Source organism: Limulus polyphemus, unplaced genomic scaffold (genome assembly GCF_000517525.1).
Source record: "Limulus polyphemus unplaced genomic scaffold, Limulus_polyphemus-2.1.2 Scaffold1175, whole genome shotgun sequence".
Lineage (NCBI taxonomy): Eukaryota > Metazoa > Arthropoda > Merostomata > Xiphosura > Limulidae > Limulus > Limulus polyphemus.
Window position 1 is genome coordinate 273593 of NW_013666785.1, and position 26623 is coordinate 300215.

Consider the following 26623-nt stretch of genomic DNA (forward strand, 5'->3'; position numbering starts at 1 on the left):
TTCTCTTCTCGTTCTTTTTGTTTCTTTTCTTTTTCCTTTAACAACTGTTGTAGTTTCTCTTCTCGTTCTTTTTGTTTCTTTTCTTTTTCCTTTAACAACTGTTGTAATTTCTCTTCTCGTTCTTCTTGTTTCTTTTCTTGTTTTTGTATTGCTGCCATCAAGTCTGCTAAGCTGTAGTTTGATTTTCCGCCTCTCGTTTCCTATTTTTCTTCTCTTTTTTTTTCTATCCCCCTCTCTGACACCAATTTGTTACGTCTCCGTTTGTTAATTGATTTTCCGTAACTTTGTTCCGACGAAACTTAAGCGACACAAGTCTTTACTTAATAAAACTGGTTTATTCTTTCCGAATATAACTTTACGATACACTTATTTCAATATTCGCGTTAAAACAAACACTATAACGAACGAACGTTAACTTCAACAATACCCTGTGACTGCAGTTCAATTACTCACTATCTACTCACACGCATTACATTACCCTCGTCACGTTGTCCCCCTCTTATATATACCAGCCTACCCCAATCTAGTAAATACTAGAGCATTCCTGAAAGAACAAGATAGTTCTAGAACCTAGAGGGCGCCACACCAGTCACGTGACCTCGATGACGCAACAATATAATGATATTATAAAAAAATATCTGTTTAACCAGGGGTATTATACTGTACAAAAAGTTTATTCTAGAACTATACAATTAGCAGGAAACTTCATATAAAATCCAAGATCACACTTTAAGTTAGAAAAGAGAAGTTAAAATGTACCATAAAATAAAAAAATGAGTAATCCTCTAGCCAGTTAAACTAATAATAATATTACTGCTAAACTGCATTACTTGAGAGTAACATATTACATTCAAGGAAAGCTACATTAAACACAAATATTACTGCTAAACTGCATTACTTGAAAGTAAAATATTACATTTAAGGAAAGATACATTAAACACAGAGGTTGAATTTGGATGAAATTTAAAATTAAACCATAAAATAATATAAGCATGTAGTAATATTTAATAATGTTTTTTTACATAACTTATGAAAAAATTGGGTCTAACTACTAAAGTGAGAGTGAAATTATAAGAACTGTTTGAGGTGAGACTGCTTAACTATTTCAATTAAAGCCACTATGCTATTGTAGGACTTTTAGTTACCTTCACATATTATTTTGAAAAAAACATTAAAAGCTACAAGATATCAAATATTATTCATTTCTAATGTATCAATAATTAATTGTACATGTCCCTAACTAGTTCCAAATTATTAAATAAACTACTGTAAACCAATGTTTTGTGCACCATAGTTAAATTTGGAAACTTATAAATAAAGCTATTTTATCAGCCTAATGATTGTATAACAAGTAATGCTATGGTATCTATAAAAAATTACTGGTACTTCCTGTGTGATGATAAATGTGCCAACTTGGACTGTAACAGTGGGAAGTTTAGGTCTCCGAGTTAAGGGAACTTAAATATTGATTTTAAGAGAAACACTCATAATAAGATAGAATTCAGTAAGTACTAGTAGTAACTATATAAACAAGTAATAGTAAAACTAAAGTACAACAATGCATTTGATATTTGATTTTACAAGTATAAATAAATGTGTGTTTATGGTCATTGAATACATATGAAGAGTATCATTTTGTTCATTAATTCAAGCAACAACTCTGTCGAACCTATACGCGTTTATTAGGGTATGTCTTAGATAAAGTATGTAACATCATAATGCATAGCACCCCTGTTAACTTCAGCTTCACCTTTCAATAAGCAGTTTATAAATTCGTACTTAGTGTATACCAACAGTTTTGAACATACATGCTCCACACCTATTAACGTTCCTTATGTGGCATCTCTGGTAGTAATAGTGTAAACTGCATTAAAATAACTTTCTTATCTTACAGCTTGTTTGTGACAAGCTTTTATCATCTCACTTAATATTAAAAAGATTGTAACTTTATGAAAGAAAAAATTAACTTAAATTCAATAAACTTCCATATTTAGAAGTATGTATATCTGTGTTCCAAATTCAGAATAAATGAGCCAAATAGGGCCTACATTTTAAATAAAACTCCCATTAGTTTTGGGCTGAAACTTTCCATTTAATGATTAATTTTCATCCCAAAGATTTTGTTATAGTCACATGTACAATTATCTTACTTGTATGTACTAATATTTCTGGTGAAAAAAAATAATTTGCCAATATTTGTTAAATGATATAAAACATTATAATTTTTAATAATACATTTCATGATAAAATTCAGTTAAATCATAATACATTTTGAATGGAAATCAATTACTAAAAAGTTTCCTTCACATTTCGAAGACTAGAAGATATTCTTCAGGAGAATTTACTGAAACACCATGGCTGTAAGCTGCTTAAAGTTTTTGTATGTTACTTTCACATATGTGCTACATAACTCATGTGAAACCATGTTTATTTAATTTTATTCCTAGACTGTACACCTTATTAAACAGATGTACAATCCATAAACGGTACTTCAAATAATACACTTGATATCACATACAGGTATATATATATATATATATATATATACAGCTTGTGCCTAAAGTCTGAGTTAAATTTCTCTGAAGAAGACCGTCAGCCACGAAGATATAAAAGATTAATAATTCCTAATTTTTGTGGTATTTTACAATGACATATTGTAGATTTTGTCACATTAACATTCTTCAATTTTCTTTCAAGGATGAAAAGTGTTCAACAGCTTAATGTTCAAGTTTCACTTTGAAAGAAAACAATTTCAACATTTCTTTCAGTGTTCTTTTAAGTTTTACCAAGTAATAACCTACAAGTTTCTTGTCATTCACTTCTATGGTCAGCAGTTTAAAAAATCCTTTTAAAAGCATAATTTCTATATGCATTACATTTCACAGCACAATAAATACCATAAATTGAATATCATGCATACTACAGCACACATCTTCCTGCCTTGTAGTAATGTGTAATTCTGTGAAACTGTTATAAATCCATATAAGCTGACCTATAACAAAACAACTAAACAGCTTTTCAAAAGTCATGAATTTAACACCGGGAAGAACTTTCTGAAGCTTAGAAATGATGGAATAAAGGATATTCCTTGACATTGACAATATTGTTGAAGCACATGGATTGACTATAGACTACTGGCTTAATTATAAATAATAGTTGATGAATAAGCTTGTATTTCATTCCTGTATATCTTTTGGGATTCTCATGTTAAAGTATGCAGGGTACTTAAAAATTCAATACACTACTTCAATAGGAATAATATTTGTGATATAAAAAAAAAACACCTAAGCTGTCTACTTGGTTTCAATGCTTCATAATCTTTCAGCTTTTAAACTGTAACTTATCAGATTCTACTTCAGTTATTTTTTTTTTCTAATCAGCCTTAGTTGCTTGACAAGTTTTTCAGATTGCAACAAATTCTTCCACACCTCGAAACTTTTTAAGTATATTTTAAAACAGTTATCACAACATGCATAACTTTCACTTATGATAATATAATTAAGCTCAACACTTAATTTCACAATTCACCCAGAGGTTTAAGTTTTAAGTATGTCATATTATATGATTTTGAACATACAAAGCACCAAGTCATGTGACAACAGCAGCAGTGGAGCTAATGTATTAGAACTACATCTTGACTGTTTGATGTTCATATGGACTATGATGCGGCCAAAAGCATGTATGTAATAAACTTTCCAACATAAAATATTCATTCACTCAGATTTATAATTTCCAAGTTGGGAATATCCCTTGTACTTAATAGCATTGGAAAACAAAAAATATGGACCAATTTGGGATTCCAAAACCATCCAGAAAGAGACCTGAAATAAATCATACTCCAACCATGGTTAGTTAAGTGTCGGTTCTTATAACAGGTTAGGATCGATGAACACAGAGGTCAGTAGCCAAAGCCATCTACATGCTACAGGAAACAGTATGCAACATAATTCAGAAGGATCTCTATAAGGAAATGCAACATAAGTCATGTGTATACACACTGCTTCCCATGTTTGTTCAAACATCACACATCTCAAGCAGCTAGAGAATGACATACAAAGACATACCAGTCAAGTTGCTAGATGCAGTGCCTATGGATTTCTGTGTGATCAGATTGTTGATACACGTTCTGGGGAACCATCATTCTTGTACACTAGATAGTTTATGGAAACCATGCAGGAAGGAAGGATGTGCTTTAGACATAAAGACCCTATGACAGAGCCTTTTGCAATGGAAACTAAACTACAGGGCTCTTGCCTAGATGTACGGCCATTAGGTAGAGCATGACTGGATATGGTGATAAGGACTGTAAAGATGTGGTACAAGCTCCAAGATCATTTTAATATCATGTATATTCAATATCTGTAATTTTTTAATTGTAAAAGTGAATTTTGTATGTTATTGTTTTCCATAGTTATACAATGCCATGAAAAACTAGTTTACGAAAGAATTCACTTGCAAAAGAAAGTAAGATTTTTTCATTTGAAGATAATATACATCAAACAAGATTGCTACTGGATGAATTACTTGAGATAAAATGTCTGAAAAGAATCCATGATACATGTTTATAGCTACTAGTTATAAAGTGAAAAAAATTAATCAAATAATACTGCTTAATTTTTATATATAATTTTTACTTAAATCTTAACTTAATCAAAGCTTGATATTAATATAATTTTTCATTCTACATTAATTAACACAGTGTCAAAAGAGTTTATTATTTATTTCTTTTATACGTATAAGCTGATATAATGTGATTCAACATATCTAACATGTATTTAGATTGTATATGAATACAAATTATTTTCAAACATATACAAATCCAAATATTGGACAGTTTCAAAGGGCTAATTTTTTTTATTATAGTAATACATGGAGATATATATATATATATATATATATATATAAGGTTAAAAGAAATTAGTTATTTGGTCCTCAGGCTTGAAAATAAATTAAAATAACACTTCTACGTATATTATTATTCTCCACTTTCTAAAAGCTATCTATAGAAGCATTTCAAGGCCTAAACAACACACATGTACAATACCTCTTCCCTCAAACAGAGAAATTACTTTCATGATATTATGTATTTGTGAATGTAGAATTTTTCTATTTTTCCAAAAATTACCATATTCAAGTATTTTATAACCTTATCAGTTAATTAAAATGCTTAAGATCTCATTTATCAATTACCAATGAAAATTATGGATTGAAGATCTTGTTTAATACAAGAATATGTAAATCACTACATATTAAATGTTTTCAAACCTAAGTAATCAAATGTCTCAGATTACATTGTAAAACAGAGAACTACTAAGGACCAATGACATAATTTAATATTCTATTCAGCAGTTATCAAAAAGAAAGTGTATGAGAATACAGTTTAACTACTGATAGAAATGTACTAAAAACTCAACTTTTATACAAAGTTTATTGTTGTGTATTACAAGGAGTCACTTGACAGTATGAAAACAAAAGACAATGCTTGGGCAAAAGGTTTGAGCTATGTTAAAAATACATGCTCACTTTTAAACCTGGTCAGATAAAACTGATTCAGTACAAATTCCTTATTTTTTTTTTAAACATAGATCACACTTTCTTCTAAATTCTTGTGCAATGTCATGATTCCAATTTCTTCATTTCAGGAATTTCTCATGGAGGTACATGTTGCCTTTACTTACGATGAAAGGAGCCGAGGTTCAATCATTGATGTCCAGGCAACTTCAACCTGAAAAAAATAAAGGTTTGGTACAACATCACACCAAATTACTATTACAAAGTTTTGTATTATTTTTCTTAGAGGACTGGATTAGCTAGTTTGAAAAAAAAATCTCAAAAATCAAAAGTAGATGTTTGTGATTATGTTAAAATTCATTTATAATTTTCATATAATGTCTAATAAGAATTGTCTTAGCAAAATTACTTTTGTTATTGCTGTTGTTCAATATGATAGTAAGATGATGGTTCATTAGAATGGAGCTAACATTTGGTAAGATACTTATTTTATGTTTTGCTGTAATGTGTAGGAATCCTTCATAAATAATGTATTCTAATGTTTCATTTTAAGGAGGAAGTTCCATACATATTTGAAGGGAATTGTTTTATATTGACACACACCAAGTACAAGCCACACCTCCAAAAATGTTTATATAACACTGTTCAAGTCATCATCAGGAATATACAGAACTCTTGTCATAACTAAATTAGCACCCCTGAAAATAATGAAGATAGCCATTTTACCCAAAATGCCAGGAATGTAGGCCATAAATGTTACGTGTCAGAGGCAACAGACAAACAACTGTAAAAAGATGCCATGGACAGCTGATGTTTAATACATCAGTATGTACACACAGTCGTGTAATTGGGTATGCAGACTGAAATTAGAACGAGAAGAGAGAAAGCTTGGACATACAAACAGAACTGTGCATAACATCATTTTTCAGTTTTATGAGTCATAAGTTAGAGCTGCTAACAACCATTCTAGAAATTTATCAACAAATGAATGTCCAATCCACAGCAGACTTGTAGATATTGCCAGTGCCGCCAACATGAGTCATTGATTAGCTCAACGTCTTCTGCATAAACTAGGTTACAAGGATCAGACTCAACAAAGAATCCTGCTTACAGAAGCCCAAATAAAACATATGAGCCCAGCAGATAATGTACAGACCTATAAATCTCAATTCAATCAATTTACTCTGAATGGATATACGTGGGTGTGGGAAAAGGCTGGTCAAGGTCCAATAAAAAAATCATCTATTAATCTTTCTTAAGTAAAAATGAAAGCAAAAGAATAAATAAATTTATAAGAAAGTTATAGCGATGAAATATTCAAATAATCACCCTAAAGTAATACTAAGCTTGGTTGTCCAACTTTGAGTATGAGATGGCAAAAAAATAAAACTACCAAGTATAGCAAAGCCAAAGTAGTTTTGATAAAAAGTTGAGAATCCCAAGTTCTATTGTTTGATCTAAAGTAATGGTTTTTGTAGCTGTAAGCCCATAAAATTAGGCAGCAGGCATTCAAGCATAATGTTCAATATGTTATTATGGTAAATTTATAATCAAAGCAGGGGGAGGGTGGGGGTCACGTGTCCCTTCTGCCCTGTGGGTTAGGGACCTGTGTTAGCAAGACATAGGTAAATGCTGTTAAAATGTTATATTGCAGCCAAAAGCATTACAATTTTAATATACTATTTTGAAATATGGTTTATAACAATGCACCAAGTTGTTGAACAAAAACACTCAGGAAAATAGTGCAAAGAATAGGGTGAACAGATTTCCAAACTGAAAAACCAGGACAGGCCAGCCCTTCCACCTAATTTCAAAATGGTCCTTGTGCTTTTTCTTGGCAGTGTGATATGTAATGTCTGATTTGCCACTGTGTGCTATCAACAACACAGCTTTGCAAATAGTGCACCCAACTTTGTTATCCAACTGATTTGCCTTAAAAAAAAAGTATTTAAAAAACACACATTTTCCATCATTTTACAATATGAACGGTTAAACATTTTCAATAATAAAAATATCTTAGAGAACAGTCCCTGATGTTTAACCATCCACCAAACATTCCCCAACTGCTCTAGTCCTACTACAGTACTACTAACTAGAGAGTCTTCACAGACATGGGTTTCTCACCATACACAGACAAAACTTTTGAGAGAGTCTTGTGGCAGAAGAGTACGTGTTACAACAACAAGCAAGTCAAGTAGGCCTATCACATTTGTGACTTGATGTAACTGAGAGTTTGGTGTCTTTATCATAGAACCAGGATGTTTTGTACTTCCTGAGAACTTTTCTCTGGACATGGGACAAACTACCAAAAAAAGGGGACTATCACGTAAAACTGAGATGTCTGGTAACACTATCAAAGAATCAGTATCAAAACAGTAAAAATAAAACAAGCTTATTACACTCTTTAAACTTTAAGGCTATAATATGACCATACAAGATTAAGTAAGATTAAAAAACTACAATACTATAATAAATACATATAGGTTTATTTAGGGGGAAAATACTACATATCTGAATGAAAAGTCTTAATGTTGATTCAGTGTCTCATCTATTTTTACATTTATAGAATTCTTTAATTTGTTAAATAACTACATATAACTTTGAAAAAATTACTCACTTTATTATTTTTCCATACTGTTGTTTCCTCATCCTCATTTTCTACAGGCAAATCAAACTTCCCAATTCCAACTGACAAGAAGTAAATATACAAATGTGTGTATATAAGAATGATATATATGTGCTGAACATCGTGATGTGTAAGTAGGCAAAAGTTGCACATCTTGAAATGTAATCCAAATATGTGCAAAGACAAAACATAAAGAAATAAAAATAAATATCAAAAACCTATATAGTCACGAGTGGTGTATAATTGCATAATAGCATTCAAAAAGCAAGAGGATAGGCTGTCTCTTCAATTATACAACAATGCAGGTAAGAATATGCTGTGAAACAACAGATGAACATTATTAGAGAACCAGGTTCAGGTGCTTAAACCCATAATGTCCTGAACCTAACTACACATTCTCTGTCTGCAGCCAATTACGAAAAGTAGTTCTCTAATGATAAAATCAAAGGAAGGACAAACAACCCAACCACATGTAAACCTAAAGATTTCAGAAACAGAAAAATAATATAAAAGATAGAAAAAATAATTGAACCAAAATAAAAAAAATAAAGAATTATATTCCTCAGCCATACATAATCAAAAGTAGCTTATCCACCTCCCTTGAATGTGAAGTGAAAAGAAAGGCACCAAAGAAAAGGACACCATGTAATTAAGCATATTAAAAAAAGTAATTAAAAACATTGTACATTTAAGAAAAGCTTTAGCAAATATGGGCAGATTGAAGTATCATTCCAGTATCAACCTAAAAGTTGGTTTTTCCTGTTCCATTTTACTTGCATTAGAAAGTAAAACAAATGAGAAAAGAATAAGATCATATCTGTTCTTAAGACTATAAAACCCGCAAAAATTAACTGAAAAAAACCATGACCAAACTGTCCTTCACCATGACTAATACCAATGAAGGTAAAAGAATGTCAACACAAGTTCAAGAGAAGATAGAACTATCTTTGCAGGTGAAAATCATATCTTTTAGAATAGAATTACAAACATATTTATTTAGTACAATGTTATATATACATATTGGAAAATAAGCTGAAGATTTTGATTACAATTGAAAAGCCACAACTATTAAACTTGAGATTTTAAGTTAATAACATGGAATAAAATGAATTCAGATTTGTTACAAACTAGCATAAATCTTTTCAGTGGTGTAATAATAACACTTTTAATCGAGGTTTAAAATTACACTATCACAGAAGAAAGAACATGCACTTTTTTTGTTTTTCTCACCATAAATGTTTAAATTCAAACTGCCATTAATAAATGAGATATTTAGGTCAAGAAAATTACAAGTTGTTGTTGCTTCAGTTGACATATCCAATTCCAGTTTCATAGGGTAAATAGTGTCTGTGTTTTGTTATAGCAAAGCTACATCGGGCTATCTGCTGAGTCCACCAAGGGGAATTGACCCCCTGATTTTAGCATTGTAAATCCAAAGTCTTACCGCTGTCCCACCGGGGGACAGGGTAAATAGAGGAGACAATCAGTTCAAAGAATTAAGATCATCTTTGTAATGAAAACTAAAGAAATACTGATCCAGATTTAGTGATTATGAGAAGAATAAATGCTCATAATAAAGATTTTATACGTTAGTCTCACTTGACGAGTAGTTGAGACCCAATAGTATTCCTATTTGTTGTTTATAAATATTATGGTTAACTTCAATGTAATTATTAAATATATGGTCAATGAAAACATTTTTGTAAATTTCTTCAGTTAAAATCTGATGGGTAATTTTAAAGAATCATTCAAATAACAATCAAAATGAAGATTTAAGACTTTAATATGATCTGTCATGGATAGTTTAATGAAAAAAGTAGTAAAATCAAGACATATTTAGAAAGTTGTCAATAATGTGTCAGTCCTTAACTTTTTAAACCCATAACTTTCTGTGCATTCTGCCACAATTATTTTCATGATTTCTTAATAAATATCACCATACCATATAAACTTTCAATTTTCTTAATTCTGTGGAATAACAACATAGTTTGGATTAGTTTTCAGCCAAAGAGACATAAATGTTATCAAATGCTGATGGATAAATTAGAATTTTTAGCTAGATGCTGTGAGCTTCTACTCAGGTTTGAGGAGATAAGGCAGTCTAGTGTCTTGTTAATATTGATAATTACCTATTAACCTTTATTGATTTTAATATTACCAGCTAAAATATTTAAGAATTGATAAAAGAACAAACCAAGTGGCTTGATAACAGTTTTTATAGAACTGGTAATAAATCTGAATTTAATAGGGGTTTTATGCAATTTCAAAATAGCACAAAGAAAAGGTAGATTTCAACAGTTGTGCTCAAAGGAAACTTACCATATTTTAATATGTTTATATAAATTCTTTAAAATAGAATTAGTATTGATTTTTTCTTATAGCAAAGTGGTGTTACTGCTGACTTTCTTTTAAGATAGAAAGTGCATTAGACTTTTTAAAGATGACTGAAAAATTGCATCCAGCTTTACTTACAAGGGTTGTCACAAGTTTTTGAGCTAGTGAAATTGTTTGTTTCAATATGTGATACAGAATGTCAAGTTTGTGGATAGAAATATCTAAGGCATCAAGTTTATTTTTAATAAACACGAGAAACAGATTTTATCATTCATAAAAGTACCTTGGTGAGTAAAAAGTTTTTTTTTACTGATTTTCGGAATATACTCATAATATTTCTTTCACACAATTTTAGAATAGTAAATTTCTTTGTACTTCTAGGAAATCTAAATTCAGAGCCTTTTTCTAGTTTTTCTAGAATTTTTATGAATTCATCATCATCAAGAATTCTAAGGATATCTGTAATGAAATGTTGATGATAAGCATCGGTCCAACTATTATCAAAACAACAACATGGCAAAGCATCAATGTCAGCAGGATTTAAGGTATGGACAAGCCTTATAATTGATATTTAAAGGACTAATTGGTGCATTGTGCTTATTACTCTGAGCTGAGTGAAGGTTTTTAACCAGTAAAGAATTATCAGTAATAATCCCATGAACTAAGGATAGTAAAGACAGATCACTTACTATTTTATGCTTGAACTCAGTTACTATGAAGGATTTTTTCTTTCTTCTGTATATCAAGAAAATCAGAAGTCAAAAATGATTCTAAACAAAGTTTAAGTTTGATGAGGTCAATAATTATATCTTTGCATGTGTATTACTGATATTAAAAAGAAATAACTGTTTGGATGAGACTTTCATGATGTTAAAAAACAATTTAATATACAGGGTATCATATCTTTGTTTGGATAAGACTAATCTTATCAATATTTACTCAAAAAAGTATTAATGAAAAAGAGGTAATGTTATTAAGAAAATATAAAGCTATCTCTAAAGTTTTAGAAAATTAATTGAAATCAACCCATTTACACTTGTTATAACCTTTTCCCTTTGATCTTTTATGCTTGTGTAAATCAACAAGGAAAATACAGCAGATGCAGTTAGATCTACCAAGGTTAGAAGTGTTATATGGGAAGTCTTGGTTTAGACCACTGGAATAGTGTTTTATGTTTTAAGATAAAGTAATCCTCTTTTTCAGTTAACTTATTGAAGTCACTGACACTGTATAAACTAGTAATTTTAACAACAGTAAGAGGATGTATGTGAAAATGGTCAATTTCAATTGAGTGAGAAACCTTTTGTTACATTGTGAACTAAGGAGGTTAATTCTTTCATAATTGAAAATACTTATACCAACCTGCAATAAATCTGAATACTTTTTATTCCATGTTAAATTAACTGAAAAACTCAATTTCAATGGTTATAGCTTTCCCACTATAATCCAAATCTACAGATTATTTTTTAATAAATAAAACATTGCATTAAAAAAATATGTGTTTATAATTCTATCCTTAAAGACATCATTTTCCCCTGTAAAGATAGTTTTTTTTCTGCTCTTGAACCTGTTGACCTTCTGTCACCTTAACTTGCAATGGTCATGTTTAAGAAACGTTTGGGCATATTATCACATGATTTTATCTCCCAGTCTAACATTTTTTTTCAATCAATTCTTTCAGTTTTAAAGTTTGATCTTATTATTTTCTTACTTTTGTTTTCAGTTGATTTATCTATTATTTTCTAAGAAAGTAAAATGTGACAGGAAAGACTGAAGGATACTTTAGTGTGCCATATTTGCTAAAACATTTCTTAAAATTACAATGTTTTAATCAATATTTTTTACTATGTTTAGTTACATGGTATCCTTTTATTTGGCACATTTCATTTCAATTGCAAGGGATGAGGATGGACTGCTTTTAATTACGTATGGTTGGGGAACATAATCCTTTTCTTTTATTTACTTTTTGTATCTTTTATATTGTTTCTCTGCCATGTGTATTCCAAAATCTTTAGCTTTACTTGTAGTTGGGTTGTTTTCTTCTTTCTTCGATTTTATTACTGAACAACTATCTTCCATAATTGGTTTAGATAGTGAATGTGTAGCTAGGTTCAGAATATTATGGATTCAAATACCTGAACATAGACACGTAATAATTTGTTCATCTGTTGTTGCACCCACTTTACTGAATAAATGAAGAAACAGATTATCTCCAATGCTTTTTGAATGCTAATACACAGTTATACACCACTCATGCCTTTATAGTTTTTTGACATTTATCTTTATCTGTATGTTTTATCTTTTGAATGTATTTGAATTACAATTTGAGACATGATATACTCATATGTACGTGTAACAGAAACATTACGGTCACCAAAATATATTTTCTAATCCTTTGATACTCAAAAATTTTTTAAAAGCAAAATAACGGATATATGAATATATATAAACAAATAAATAAATATATATATAAATTGTTTTTTGCAGAAAATACAAATTGCCAAAATTAATAAGCTTCACAAGGATTATCGATGTTTTGGAAGTTCTTAAATAATGATTATCATACTGACACCAATTTTTGACAAAAGCATATATTTTACATGTGAAAAACTAACTTATCTTTAATTACACTTCACCAACTGAATCTAATAGACACTATTATAGTTATTGTTCATACAATTTGGTAAGTAAATAAAGTCAATCCACTATTGCATCTTTCATATCTCAGCCTGACTGATGATTTGTTTGTAGTTAAGCTACAAAGCTGCACAATGGGCTATCTATGCTGTGCCCTTCACAGGTATTGAAGCCCAGTTTCTAGTGTTATATAGACTTACCACTGTGTCACTAAGGGGGCCCTTGCCTGATATGTCCTAGTACATGGTAAATGACCTCATCAGCACTGGATATAGCAACTATAGTGTGGTTGACATATTGTTATACATTCTTCTTTAATTTCAATTCTTAAGATCTTAGACTTTCTAAAAAGTAATTTTTCTCTTTGAAAAACGTATATCAATTCCACTGTGTTTCAAGATTTACATTGGGTGTTTTTTTTTTGCTCAAACAATTAAACATAAAATATTTGACTGACTTAGTTCAAAACAGCCCATGTAAATTACTTACCTACTGGTACCTCATCACCAACTAATTCAACTTCAACTGTATCACTTGTAAAATTATAGTTAACAACAGTAGCTTCCTGGAAAAAAACAAAACATTTTTATAGCAGTATTTACTTTATTCATATAACTAAACATGTTCCTGATAAACAGTTTATCAAAATTGACTAAATAATGTAATATTTTTGCAATAGTAAAAGTTGCTGAAGGCAAAATACTAAAACCGAACGTTTTGTTTTTTATTCTAAACTATTTGATTTCTGGTATCTTAAAAGAAAAATCAACAGACTCCTGGCATAAACAGGGATAAAATAACTTGCACAAAGATTAAAAACTCAATGTACAAGATGTTCAAAAAACCAAACACAGTAAATTATGGTTCCTCTTGATTTAAAAGTTCTGAACCCTAAACATACTGAAAATGTACTTGTTTGTTTCCTGGTAGTTTTTTTTTTTCCTACCTAGAGCCAACCTTTTACTTTATGTGACTCTTTACCATAGTACAATTTACCTATACACACACACACACACACGTAACTATCAGTTTCTGATAAAGTAAGCATACTTGCCTTGTATTCTGAAATCTCAGGACAATATGACGCAGAAAGCTCCAAGATCTAAAGAAAAAATAAACTCCCATAAATTCACAGCCTAGTCAATTATAATACAGAATTAATCTATTGTTTAGTTTCAATAATCTGAAATACTTAAACTATCTTTTTTACTTGCAGATCAGGCTATGCCACATTTAAGGTGCATCTAATTAATACTTGCAAAGCATTTTTTGTTTTTTGTAGCAGAAGAGCAAAATCTGAGAGCATTGCAATTATCAAGATTGATATCTCTATAAGATGGTTTAACTCCTCTAAGCAGGCAAAGTATTGTAGTTTTTAGGCCTAAAAAGAGTAATTGAAATCATGCTTCACTGTAATATTTTCCTCAGATTCCTGTTAATTAGCCCATTACTGGTTTTGAATCAGATATATATATCATATGAAAATTTACTGTCCAGGAATCCTCTCATTCAATAGCAGAACTCATCAGCTCACCATTGATCATTAATTATGTGCAATTTTGACATAAAAGTACATTGGAAATATAAAGTTACTATTTCAAAAGTTAAATACACGTAGGTACAATTAAAACTTCTACAATACAAAACAACAAAAACCATTAATCATCACGTGTATTATTTTATTTACACTTTCACATCCAATTCCGTTGTGCAAAGACTGAATACATTCCACCTAAACCAAAAAATCACAAATCAATGAACACATCTATCCATGGTATTTTTTTTTTACTTCCATTAAAAAAAATGTGTCAAAAGGACAACTTCTATTCATAATAAATCAGTATCAGTTTTTCTAAATTTATAAACTAAATCATCCAATTTAGCTCTTTCACTGCAATAAACACATATATCTCCTTTTAGAGCACTGTTACACGTGTTTGGAATTTTGTACCATCACAAAGAAAGGGCAGTCCTCTTCAAACTTCCCAAAGTTTACCAGTTTCATGTTTTGGATAAGTAAATAAAATATTAAAACAAGTATCTTCAGTTTAACTGTGTATCTCAAAATAAACCTGGCATTGGAAGAGTTGTTTATTTTATAAATGTGGCAATGAAAAAGTTAAAGGTTCAGTAATTCAATACATCAATAATTAGTATTATGCTTTTCAGACCTACCTGAAAATAATGTGTCTAACCTTTATTTAGAAAATGGTATAATTTGTTTTTATAGTTCACTGACATTCATAGAATAAAAAAAAAAAAAAAATTCTCAACATAACGTTGACTATTTTTTTCTTTTTCTTTACTGTTTCATGTTTGTCTAAACATTACCTTGTAAGCAATAATATCTCCAGGCCTAGGTGGACCTCTAAGAGGGGGATATTGACTAAAGTTTTTTTTCTTTATCTGTGGCCTTGAATTTTCAGCTAACACATTTTTATTTTTCCCTGTTAAATCTGGAGGTGTTTTAATATCTTTATCGTAATTTTTTTGGATTAGTTTATTCTCTGTAAGGACAGGAGGTTGCTGATCTTCTGACAGACACTACAAAAGAAAAAAGTTACAAATTAGTGCCAAGAGAAAAAAAATGAAAAAATATAATTGTATATAAGCTAGAGTGCAAAAAAGTAACTGAAACGACAAGAAAATATTCTAGTATGATTTAATACAACTCCATAAAACAAGCATCTAAGCTAAAGTTACTATCTTCTATGTGCACAGAATGCACTTGCATGTGGTTATTGAATGTAAATGCACATCTCATAACTTACTTTTACAATATAAGTAAAATTGGATTAAATATGAGTTACGGTTATAATGTAACATTAACATTTTCCAATAGATGCTCCCCTTTTCACATAGAAATGATAATTCCCACATGCATCTGCCTTTGACATTTACATGCAATTAGCCTTGAGCTAACTCCCACCTAAATTCACGTGTTTAATGTGAACTGCACTGGTGCTTCATGAAGTCATCATGCAAAAACAGTCCTCCACCAATAGAAGGGTGAAACAACCTTCATGTGCAGTAACTCTTTCTATGCACTTGCACTTGTGATAGCTTCATTCTTAGATGAAGGAAGAGAAAAAAGGTGCACCAGAAGTGGGGAGGTTTGGTGACAATGTATGCAGAAGTGAATATCTATCAGATAAGTTCCAAGATAAGTCACCTTCACACACAAAAATACTAGAATACCACAATGAAGCAGTTGAGGGGCCAGTGTAAAACTTTATCTTCATGAGTTCCCTTCATAAACTGCCTGAAAGGAAGCCCATGGAATGTGACATCCAACAGCATGGGCTCCATAGAAATACAACAATGGGAAACCAAATCTCATCTTTATCAAGGTATACACTTTGCCCAAGGTGAAAGGGAGGGAAAGACAAGGGAGCCTAAAGGGTTGCAGGGATGGGCAGAATGTGATCATAACCAACTGATCACCTGCATACAAGCGGTTGACAAACTGATATGTATGTGGTAAGGGCACAATCAGACTGAATGATGTGTGCTCACTTAACATGTACCCACTTAACCATATGGTTACAGTAGTATGCCCAAGTAGCATATCATGTAACCAACAAAACAACAAGAGCATGAGAATACTTTTCTTCATCTTATTGTTTTCAAATTTCATTTGCATAACCCCTACAACCTCCTAAATGAATATCAAACATTTTTTAAGGTAAATGTTTATATTATATTTTTCACTTTCTCTACGAAATTACTAACAGTAGGTAATATCACCAACTTATACTATGGTATAGTACAATGAAATGTTTAAAATTAAGACATAAGTTAAAAGGTAGATACCTTTAAATATTTCATCAAACAATCTTAAAACATTTTTTTGGGGTTATTTTCTTAATTGCATGTCTTTACATTTTCACATATAGTTTATTTTTAATGATTTATTTTCCTTTCCTGCCCTTAAGCATTATTATTTATCAAAACACACATCAATGGGAGTCCTTGGCCAATATTATGGTATCATGGGTTGAGAAACTTCAGCTGTCAGCAGAATGTGGTGGTACTCATGTATTACACTAACCCTTATGAATCTATGATTAAACCTTTCAAATATGCATCTTAAAACATAAATAACACAGAAGTAAAATATACTTAAGTATCAAATGTCTATCTAACTAATGTATTTCTATGTGAGAAACAATGCTAAAGTGTTAGCAAGGACAAAAGCAGCAACAATGCTAAGAGGTGTTGGACTAGTTCTATATGGAATTCTTCATACCAATTTTAAAATAACAATTGGGAGATCGTATTTTAAAATGTACTCTTTCTGGTGGTTATAAACATCTAGCTCAACTAAATATAATTGGCTGAGAAATTACAACTCTATGTGTAGAAAGTGGGTGTGATGTCTGTCAAGAGTTCAAAGAAACTTATATCTCTTTTCTCTGAATGTGCCCTGAGAAGTTTGAAAGAAAAGGTGTAAACAGAGTAATTAACCTAGTTTTTGTCTATACATGGAAGTTTAGTGTATGTGAAGAAGTATTCAAGTTACAGAGACAAAAAGTTAAGAATTTGTGAACTTGTGCATCATGTAACAACAAAACTGAAGTTTAAACTTTTTTCTTGAAGGTTTATCTTGAAATAAATAAATTAAAACTTAGATAATATAAAACTTTGAACTATAATGTAAATTACAATGCTAATTTCATTGGCATACATTGATTGTAAGATTGCTTAATTGAATTTTGAATGTAACTAAGTTAACTCTCATCACATGCATAGAAAAGAGTGCCCATAAATATAAGGTTAATGGTTGATGTAAGAAATGATTATCAAAATGTCAGAGTGGATTGTGACTAAAGGGCAGGAAATGGGAACATGCACAACAAACAGTGAGAAGTCTGTGCATGTTCATGTGGAATGATTGATTATCCTGTGTCCAAACTTCAGAAATCATGTTGTTGTCTAGAGATGCATCTCAATCTGAGAGGGAAGCATCATTAGAGATAGAACCGGTTTGGAAGTTAATGGCGGGGGAATTCCAGAAGTGGTATTGGCACAGTCTAGATACCATGACAATTTTTCAAGGAGAGGAGAAGGAATGTGCATGCCACAAAGGAATGAGGGGTTCCAGGGAAGCTAGAATCCTCAAAAGCAAAATAACCCCCTTACACAGGATGAAAATGAGAAGCACAAATCCCAATAACCAGATACTCCATAGCTCACAGGCAAAGAGAAGAAGGCTAATCTCGCCTGAGACAAGAGATGAAGATGGGGTTGGAGGGAGAAGAAAAGGAAATGCAAAGAGGTGCAAAGAGAAGTGGGAAGAAAAACCATGGAAAGGAAAATGAAAAACATATGTCAGCAGAAACTGAGACCAAATGCTGGTACCCACAGGGCCTAATGTGATGGGACAGTCACAGAAAAGAAAAACAAGGAATCAAACATTGTGTTGTGAGAGGACGAGAAAAAGAGGAAGGCCTGGAAACTGGAATGGGAAGAGTACAGGTAAATTTGATCCAGATGATAAACAGGGGTCAAAGGGCAAGTCTGAGAAATAAGAAAAACCTGGGAAGATAATGAGGATTGAATTCATGCAACTGCAGTCCAGGTCTCCAGTGAAAAGTGAATACCATAAAAGACATCCAAGCAAAGAAACAGAGCCTGATGAAGACCATGTACATAGTACAGGAATGCAACTCGACAAAACACCAAGGGAACTAAGTAAGGAAAGACAGAGCAGAAGAAGTGGAACAGGGTAAGCATGCAAAGAGAACCTTCAGAAAATCCCTCTCAAACATGATGAAGTGCCTCAAACAAAAGGTGGAAAGGGAATACATGAAGGTGGTGAAAGACAAATATGCAAAAATGTGGAACCAGATGGCAAAATAGAAGGCAAGGGGTCCAATCCTCAAGTAGGCCAAATAAATATCAAAGACAAAGGATTTAGAAAGGAAAGGAAGAATACTTGCAAGTCAGGACAAAAGAGTCAAGAAGTCAAGAATATGAGGGGGATGAGACATGTGGATGCGAGTGAAGAGCTGTTAGAAAAAGGAAATAACATAAATCTTAATAACAAGCAAGGAGGAAAGACAAGTAAATTCCAAGAACTGCATTCATGGAGTGAAGAACAAGCAATATTAAATGACACAGGTGAAAGATAAGGAAGGAACCTACCTGAGGATGAAATCCAGAAAGAGATTAGAAGGTTAATATAATTCCTCAAATGGTAAGGCACTATCCAAAACAAATCAGGTTACATTTGTAGTCCAATAGGCCATTCATAATGATGGAAAAAAGAAATTTGGTGTTAAAGGGGAAGGGAACTGGAGGCCTAGTAAGCATGTGGTAATCCATGATACATTGAACAAAGGGTGCAACATCTCCAACAGTCAGCAAGTCTACAGAAGACATAGTAGAAAAATGGCCTAGGTGTTTAATGCCATCACTCAAACAGGACTAAGTAGAAGTCACCATTATTTGAGAATTCAAGATAATGACCAATGCTTTTGAAAAAAAGCCAATGTAAAGCAAAAACCAAAATGTTGTGGATCAACAAAAATCTCATCAAACTAGATGAGAAATTTGAACATATCTGTTTGATGTAATGCAGAGGCAAAGAATAAGTTATCATCAGTGTAAGTGCATAGGGGGAGTTACTAAGCATGAAGGTTGTGTTGTTCTCCTATGGGTGGAAGAATTTTGTCACATGATGATGTCATCATACACCAGCACAGTTCACATTAAACACATGAATTTAGGTAGGAGTTAGCTCAAGGCTAGTGGCATGCAAATCTCATAGGCAGATGCACGGTGGAAATAGCACTTGTGTATGGAGGCGAGTTGTTATCTTGGAATTTATTAATGGGGAAAAATGTATCAAATTATTACAGAACAATTTCAATACATGTAACTCTAGTTATCCAGATATTTATTGTGTTTGAGATTATTTTCATATTGCACAAATATATAGTAAAAACTAAATGTATGTAACAAACCCAAGTGAAACATTTCATAAATTAACCTGAGATTATATTTATTAGGTAAACAAGTTTAAAAATTAGCTAATTTTAAGTGTAAATACAAAAGCAATGTGTATAAATATGTATGCACCCATAATCTAAATTTGTTTTGACTGTCAGTACTACATCTAAATTCATCAGCACACTTCCATTGTTTCATTTGAGGCCTACAGAAATAATGGTTAAAATCTCAGTAATTTGAAAATTAAAAAACTTAGAAACTGACCCAAATTTATTTTTCTTCTAATTTCTTATCAAACAAATTCATGTGCATTGAAAACATAATAATTACCTAAAACATTCAGCATTATTTAAATTGATACGGTAATCCAAAAAAGAAAAAAAACCAGTTGTTTCTAAATCTTAAAAGAAACAATTTAGAAAACTGCACATGCTATAACCATATACACTGCTTTACCAAAAGTATCCAAACACCTCTTTTATGAAAAGACCAGCCGAGCAAGATATTCAAAGAAAATCACAGACTATCAAAAGAACATGTAAACTGGATAAGTATGTATATATCAGTATTGTTTAAGCGAGTGCAAGATGAAAAAACCACACACTGAATTATGAATTTTATAGTTAAGATAATAGGATGCATGAAGTGTAGAAATAGAAAATATAATATTGTTGCAATGCTTGATGATACCCAATATACAATATAGGGAATGTAGGAGTATAATATATAAAATCATTTTCAAGTCAACTAAAAATGCAATTGGAGAGTGACATACATTTCTCTATTAGGACTGCAAACATATTTTGTGAACCATTTTAACAATAAAAAAATAAATGTTATTGAATTCAATGTGGCCATTGTGAACGGGCAACACCTGTGAGGTCTGTACAGCATGTTCTTCTCAAATGCTGGTACTTTAGAAAAGCTTGAATGCAAAAGCAATTCTTCACTCTTCAAAATGTTTGATACCATCTTGATTGATGTAAAGCTCATCAACACTGGAATATGAACAACAAATTATAAATTCTATAGTGTAAAAAAAACACTTTACTAATTTTTGAAGTAATGGTTGAATATGGGTTGAGAGAAAGGCAAGAAGGTGAACTACTTAACTGAGATTATGAAAAGGATTATAGTGGGAAGTCTTAAAGTAGCATATACTCTTTAATTGTCAGAAAGTATCAATTTCGTTTATATTAATTTTCAGAGTTTTCCTTAGATCAGACTAATTCTTCACATCCCATCAAAGTCTGGACCCATTTTCAGGAGCATTGAGTCATATTTGTAGAAGTTATCAGGAGCATAAGACATTTCTTTTGTATTTCTTCATTTTTATAACATGCAAGTTAGCCACAGTGGTAATGTGACACAACTTGTGCCATAATATCTCTTTGTACCTATTTCAACATATTTTTATAAGAAGATGTTTTTTCTGATAAAAAGGCCAAAACCTAAATAACGTTATGTAAAAGTATATACCACCTTAAGTGAGCAAGATCCATGCACCATGAGAGTTTTTAGTCAGTAATCTATTGCATTGTTCTAGTACATTAATGCTTCCTTTCATAAAGCAGATAAGAACATCTGAAAGAGCTAGTTTGAAGTGTTATCTCCAAAGCTTCTTGTTTTCCTTAACTGGGTAAGATTTTTAAACAACAATGAAGATGAAATGGACCAGAACAAGCCCTAAAGAAAAAAGTTATTCAGAGCAAGGAAAGTTGCAACATACTATGTTAAAATGCTGATAATTAAAATAAGAGATCCTCTAGATCATATGTTTAAATATTTTTGGCATAGTAGTTTATCTCAAAATAGCATGTGATTCAAAATAATTTTTAAATAAGTTAGAAAAAGATATTTCCTTATAAACTAGGAATTTCACTAGAAAAACAATTTAGATCTGGTTGCTATACAACATACAGGAATATTGGTGTTTATACTAAAGTTTCAACACTGAAATATACAAGTCTCATATAAAGTGTTAGCTTACAGAATAAAATCAATGCTGGTAATAATAAAAAATGGTATTATTACAAACAACAAAATGATTTCATATGGTTCAATTACATATATACCACAAAAATGGCATTGGAAAAAAAAACTGTTCCATTAATACTTCATGATGTTCTGTAAACACAATCAAAAAGAAATTACTTCAAATATCTTGTTTATTATACATCTGGAGCTTAGCTAAAAAGTAGAACAAACACCTGAATAATGTTTTAAATTTCATAAATTCTATCACTGCAAACGTTTTGGGATTCCTTTTGAAAAAATGCTTAATTGAGAAATTTGACAACAGTTACTACATCCAGAACAGGTATGTTCTTCACCCGGAACCTAATTCATGCACTGTGGGTGGAATTTGACATGATCTGTCATCCCTATAGGCCAGGCCCTAACCAGATATCCGAGGTCCCACTGCTCAGGGTTGGAATTATAGGGCCATACTTCCTAAATCCCACATTGGTGGCTATGGCATTTGAAGCACAATATATAGGTAAGCAACACAGAAGTGGACAAAGCTTCTCCTCAATTCAAAGTCCAAAAGGCAACATGCCACACTCGGAATGACAGGATCCTGTATGCCATACTCAACCTGAGGAAACATAACTCATCCAGCCTGGATTTATGAACACTCATCCTCACTTCCCAACCATGTGGACAAGGTAAATTACACTTGCCACCAGAATTATGGGAAGGACATGGAACAAACTGTGCTCAACCAAGGACCCAGGACGGGACCACTCTGCATTTGGAATTACGAGGAGACAATGGACCCTCTTTTATGAACAATGTACTGAACCAATATTGATCAAAAAGAAGGGCCACACTCAATCCAACCAGATAGCTGAGCATCAAATCTGAACCAGTTTTAAGAGTAGGTTATCAAGTACTCTGGTGCCTCTCCTACCGACATCTGGGAAATACAGAGACCCAAGTAGGAGGACCCCCAACTTTACCCTCTTCTTGAAGAGTGGAAGAAAGTAATTTGAACACTCTGGAGAAATAGCCCCTGTCCATCACTCCAGCAACTGGAAACCAGGCATGTTACGGACTCCCTACCTCAACTAGTAGGAAATGAGGGGGTACTGCACATTAGGGAGTCCCAAGCTTCGGAAACAGTGCAATAGGTGAACAAATTCCCTAAATTTTTAAAAGCAAACCGACCCTAATTTATTAAATTCAATGATCAGCAAGGACAGGCAGGATCCCCTTATGCTTTATTCATGATAGCTGATGAGTGGCAGTCCAGCTTTGTACAGTAATACTACCTGGCCTACCTCTAGGTGGTCTTATGGTACACCCAATTTCTACAGAGCCTGTTGCAACCTAGATAAAGTATACTGTGCGAGTGGTTGCTAGTGCAGAATTAGTTTGATAAAAGCACAATTGCCTGGGCAACTTTCACCACAGAGTGGAATTCTGTGAAAAAGAGGTAAGGGACCCTGAAAAATAAAGAGGAGACAATATTAGTAATGAAGATACTCACACCTTCTTACAATTTAGCAGATGTGGTTAAGAAAGCTACTGGGGAGTAGTAAAAAACCTTCAGAGAAATATACTGCCAGATCATGCAAATAATGTGAGATAAAAGTATTGGAGGAGGTCCACATACTGCCCCATGCAATGTCCTCCAGTGGGCAAATCAACCAGACTGTGAAAGATGTGGAAATGCAATGAATCCAAAGAGAGCCCAGAATAAGTGATCAGAATCAATTTCCTACCCACCTCGACAAAGTAACCGGAAAACTGAAAGATCCTAATGAATAAAAAGTCATTGTCTAAGCAATAGTGCAGGCAACATAACATTTAAAGTCCCTCACTAAACATAACAAACAATTGAGATCCAACCAACAACAGATGTGTGAAATAGTGGTCAAATGAATTGGTGAAAAGGACTTATCCCCTTCACTGGCTGCCAGTGTTTTAGGGAAAAAGAACCTGTGTGAGTATAGGAGTATGTAGGTAGAATGATAAAGCATCCTGTACACAATCAGTGCAAACAACTCCGACCAGTGACGTCTGCAGGTCAGCAGCACTCTCTCCACTGCTCCCTAGACCAATAAAACTCTGATAACCATAAAACAAAGTTCCAAAATCCAAGAAGGAGGCAAAAACACTGCAGGTTGGGTGAATAATGGTGGTGAAGATGTGAACTGAATCACTAATCCTGACTCAAGGACATGTAGTACCCATGGATCTGTGGTAAAGGTTTTCCACATGTCCAGAAATTCTCAAAGCTGAGCTCTCACAAACCCCAAAGGCTTACAATAGTCACAGCAGCTGCTGTTGCCATTCCACCCAAGCAGAGGAACATCTTGAATCTGGACAGAATCTATTCTGGGTACTAATGAACTGATGTTGGGATGCTCAAATAGGGGCAGAACAATAAACCCCTGTATGAGCCAAGGAAAGTTGAGATTCCAATGATGACAGGGATGAATGCAGACGTGTGACATCAACTCTAGATTCTGAAGATTCTAGAATTATGCAAAATCATAGTTTGGAGAAAAGGGGGCCTCACAGAACTCAGAGGGTGGCAGTCAGCAGACAAACGCCCTCCAACAAAGCATCTCTACCCCACACATCCAGATGGTACAATGTTCCCAACTTGTCATCAAGTTGACCTGGTGATCTCCAAGTGTTTTTCGACAAAAGTTTGGGGGATAATAAATATCATAGGACTGTATGTAGGGTGTGACAAATTCTAGAAGATTATGCTCTAATGAGGATGACAACAGACTCTGTTCTAGAACCCCAAATTTCCTGGAGCTAGTCTATTCTTTGCGAGTCAGAATACGCATCCATCTCATGGTGGTAGGCTAAATCACATAGTTCCAACAAACATAGTGGACAAGGCATATCTGTCCCTCCATATAACTGAGCAGCATGAACTGCAATATCAGTTGATGGAGGGAGAACTAAGTATTTGCCCTTGGACCTTTCAGCCATCAAGGAAGGAACAGGCTCAAATGCAACTGGGGAAAACCCAAACATCACACACTCTATGGACTAACTAATGAAATGGAGCTGGAGGGAGCTGATCCCAATGTAATCTCCTGAGAAGCTAACAGAATAAAGGAAAGCACAGGAAAAGCAAATCAATTCTCTCTAGAATGCCCAGGATCAGCTTCAGAGCCCCCTGAAGAAACACCCACACCCCCATACTTAATATATGTCTCCATCTCACTACAAAGAAGATCTCAGACAGTCTTAACTGAGAGTGACTCTACCCCCCTCCTCCCCAACTGTCAAGCGATGCTAGATATCAGATGTGGGATAGGAGAAACCTAGTTTGCCTCCAAGCCAGAAATAATAATCCAGGAATTCATGCCATATATCAGCATGCCAAATAAATTTTGCTTTATACGAAAAAACTGATTAATAAAGGCTGTCACGAAAAAGTGATAATGTTATCAAAAGCAGGTGTTTATATGCAGTACCAAGATATAGGGTGCATTGACGTAGGTGGAAAGCGTCATGAGACAGATATCGCCAAAGGCAGTTAAGTGGGAAATAAAAGACTGGAGCAAGCAAATAAAAATCAGATCAATGTTTAGATGGGCATAGTACAGTGTAAGAAATATTAGTCCTTATGAAAAGGAAATCAAAGCATCATTGTATGTGGTGTTGTTGATAAGTTCCACAAACTTTCAGCTGAGCAAATACTCACATAAATATAGGCAGACAACAAATTTAAGTACATACTTCAATCAGTTTCTGATATAAAGAGCTATATCACTCAACTGTTTGGTAATTAGAAGCAGTAGTGTGAAATCTCTTTGATCAACTGGCAAGAAAGTACTGTACATAGAGGTGAAAATATTATGAACATTTCAGGGTGGGATAGAGATCCCCTTGTCAGTGATACAACAACAATACTTGTAAGTTTGCACTTATAGCACCATACTGCCAAATGAAACTCACACAAGCAACAGTACTGCATATTTCTGAACCCCAAAGGTTAGGCATGAAGATGTGACCAAAATATACGAGGATGTTTTACTTAACCATTTCATAGAGCTGTTAAAAAACTTTGACACATCAGAAGCGGTTGCTTGGTTAAAAGCAGACTCCCCTAACTATAAGACCAGCAAATCTGATCAAATATCACACTGCTTCACAGTATACCTAAGATAACTGGCAAACTTTGTACTGTGGATGTTTTAATACATATTTTGTTTACTTATTTTACTAATATAGTTTTTCTGTCATAGAAACCAAGTTACTAATAGTCTTTCTATGTACATAGTGGTTATGAATACACAATATTTATTTTTTGCTTACTTTAGCATAAATGTGCATGTTTTAAACTCAAAACAACCAACAATGTGTTTTTATATTCAAATTAACTCTAAGTCTAATTCTCATCTAGTACTTTCTGGCCAGACATTCCTCTGAAAAAGTAATGACCACCTTGGGAGGGGGTTCCATGTTTGAAATGAAGTATCTCCATGACCAAAATGTACACTTAAGACTTTCTGAATACTTTTTTTTTTCATTTTTACACATATTAGACCTTAATCACTACATCAAAACAGTTCTCTATAATTTGCA

General features: G+C 32.6%; 1 protein-coding gene across 1 annotated transcript in view; it reads right to left on the reverse strand.

The window, feature by feature from the left end:
- Positions 1 to 5409: 5409 nt before the first annotated feature.
- LOC106462468 (coilin-like) overlaps positions 5410 to 26623 on the reverse strand; it is a 33847-nt gene continuing 12633 nt past the window's right edge. Inside the window, exons 3-7 of the mRNA XM_013922394.2 lie at positions 15440 to 15652; positions 14163 to 14210; positions 13598 to 13673; positions 8129 to 8199; positions 5410 to 5725 (exon numbers count right to left, since the gene is read on the reverse strand). Coding sequence (XP_013777848.1) covers positions 5675 to 5725; positions 8129 to 8199; positions 13598 to 13673; positions 14163 to 14210; positions 15440 to 15652 — 459 coding nt within the window. The 3' untranslated portion in view covers positions 5410 to 5674. The remainder of the gene's footprint in view (positions 5726 to 8128; positions 8200 to 13597; positions 13674 to 14162; positions 14211 to 15439; positions 15653 to 26623) is intronic.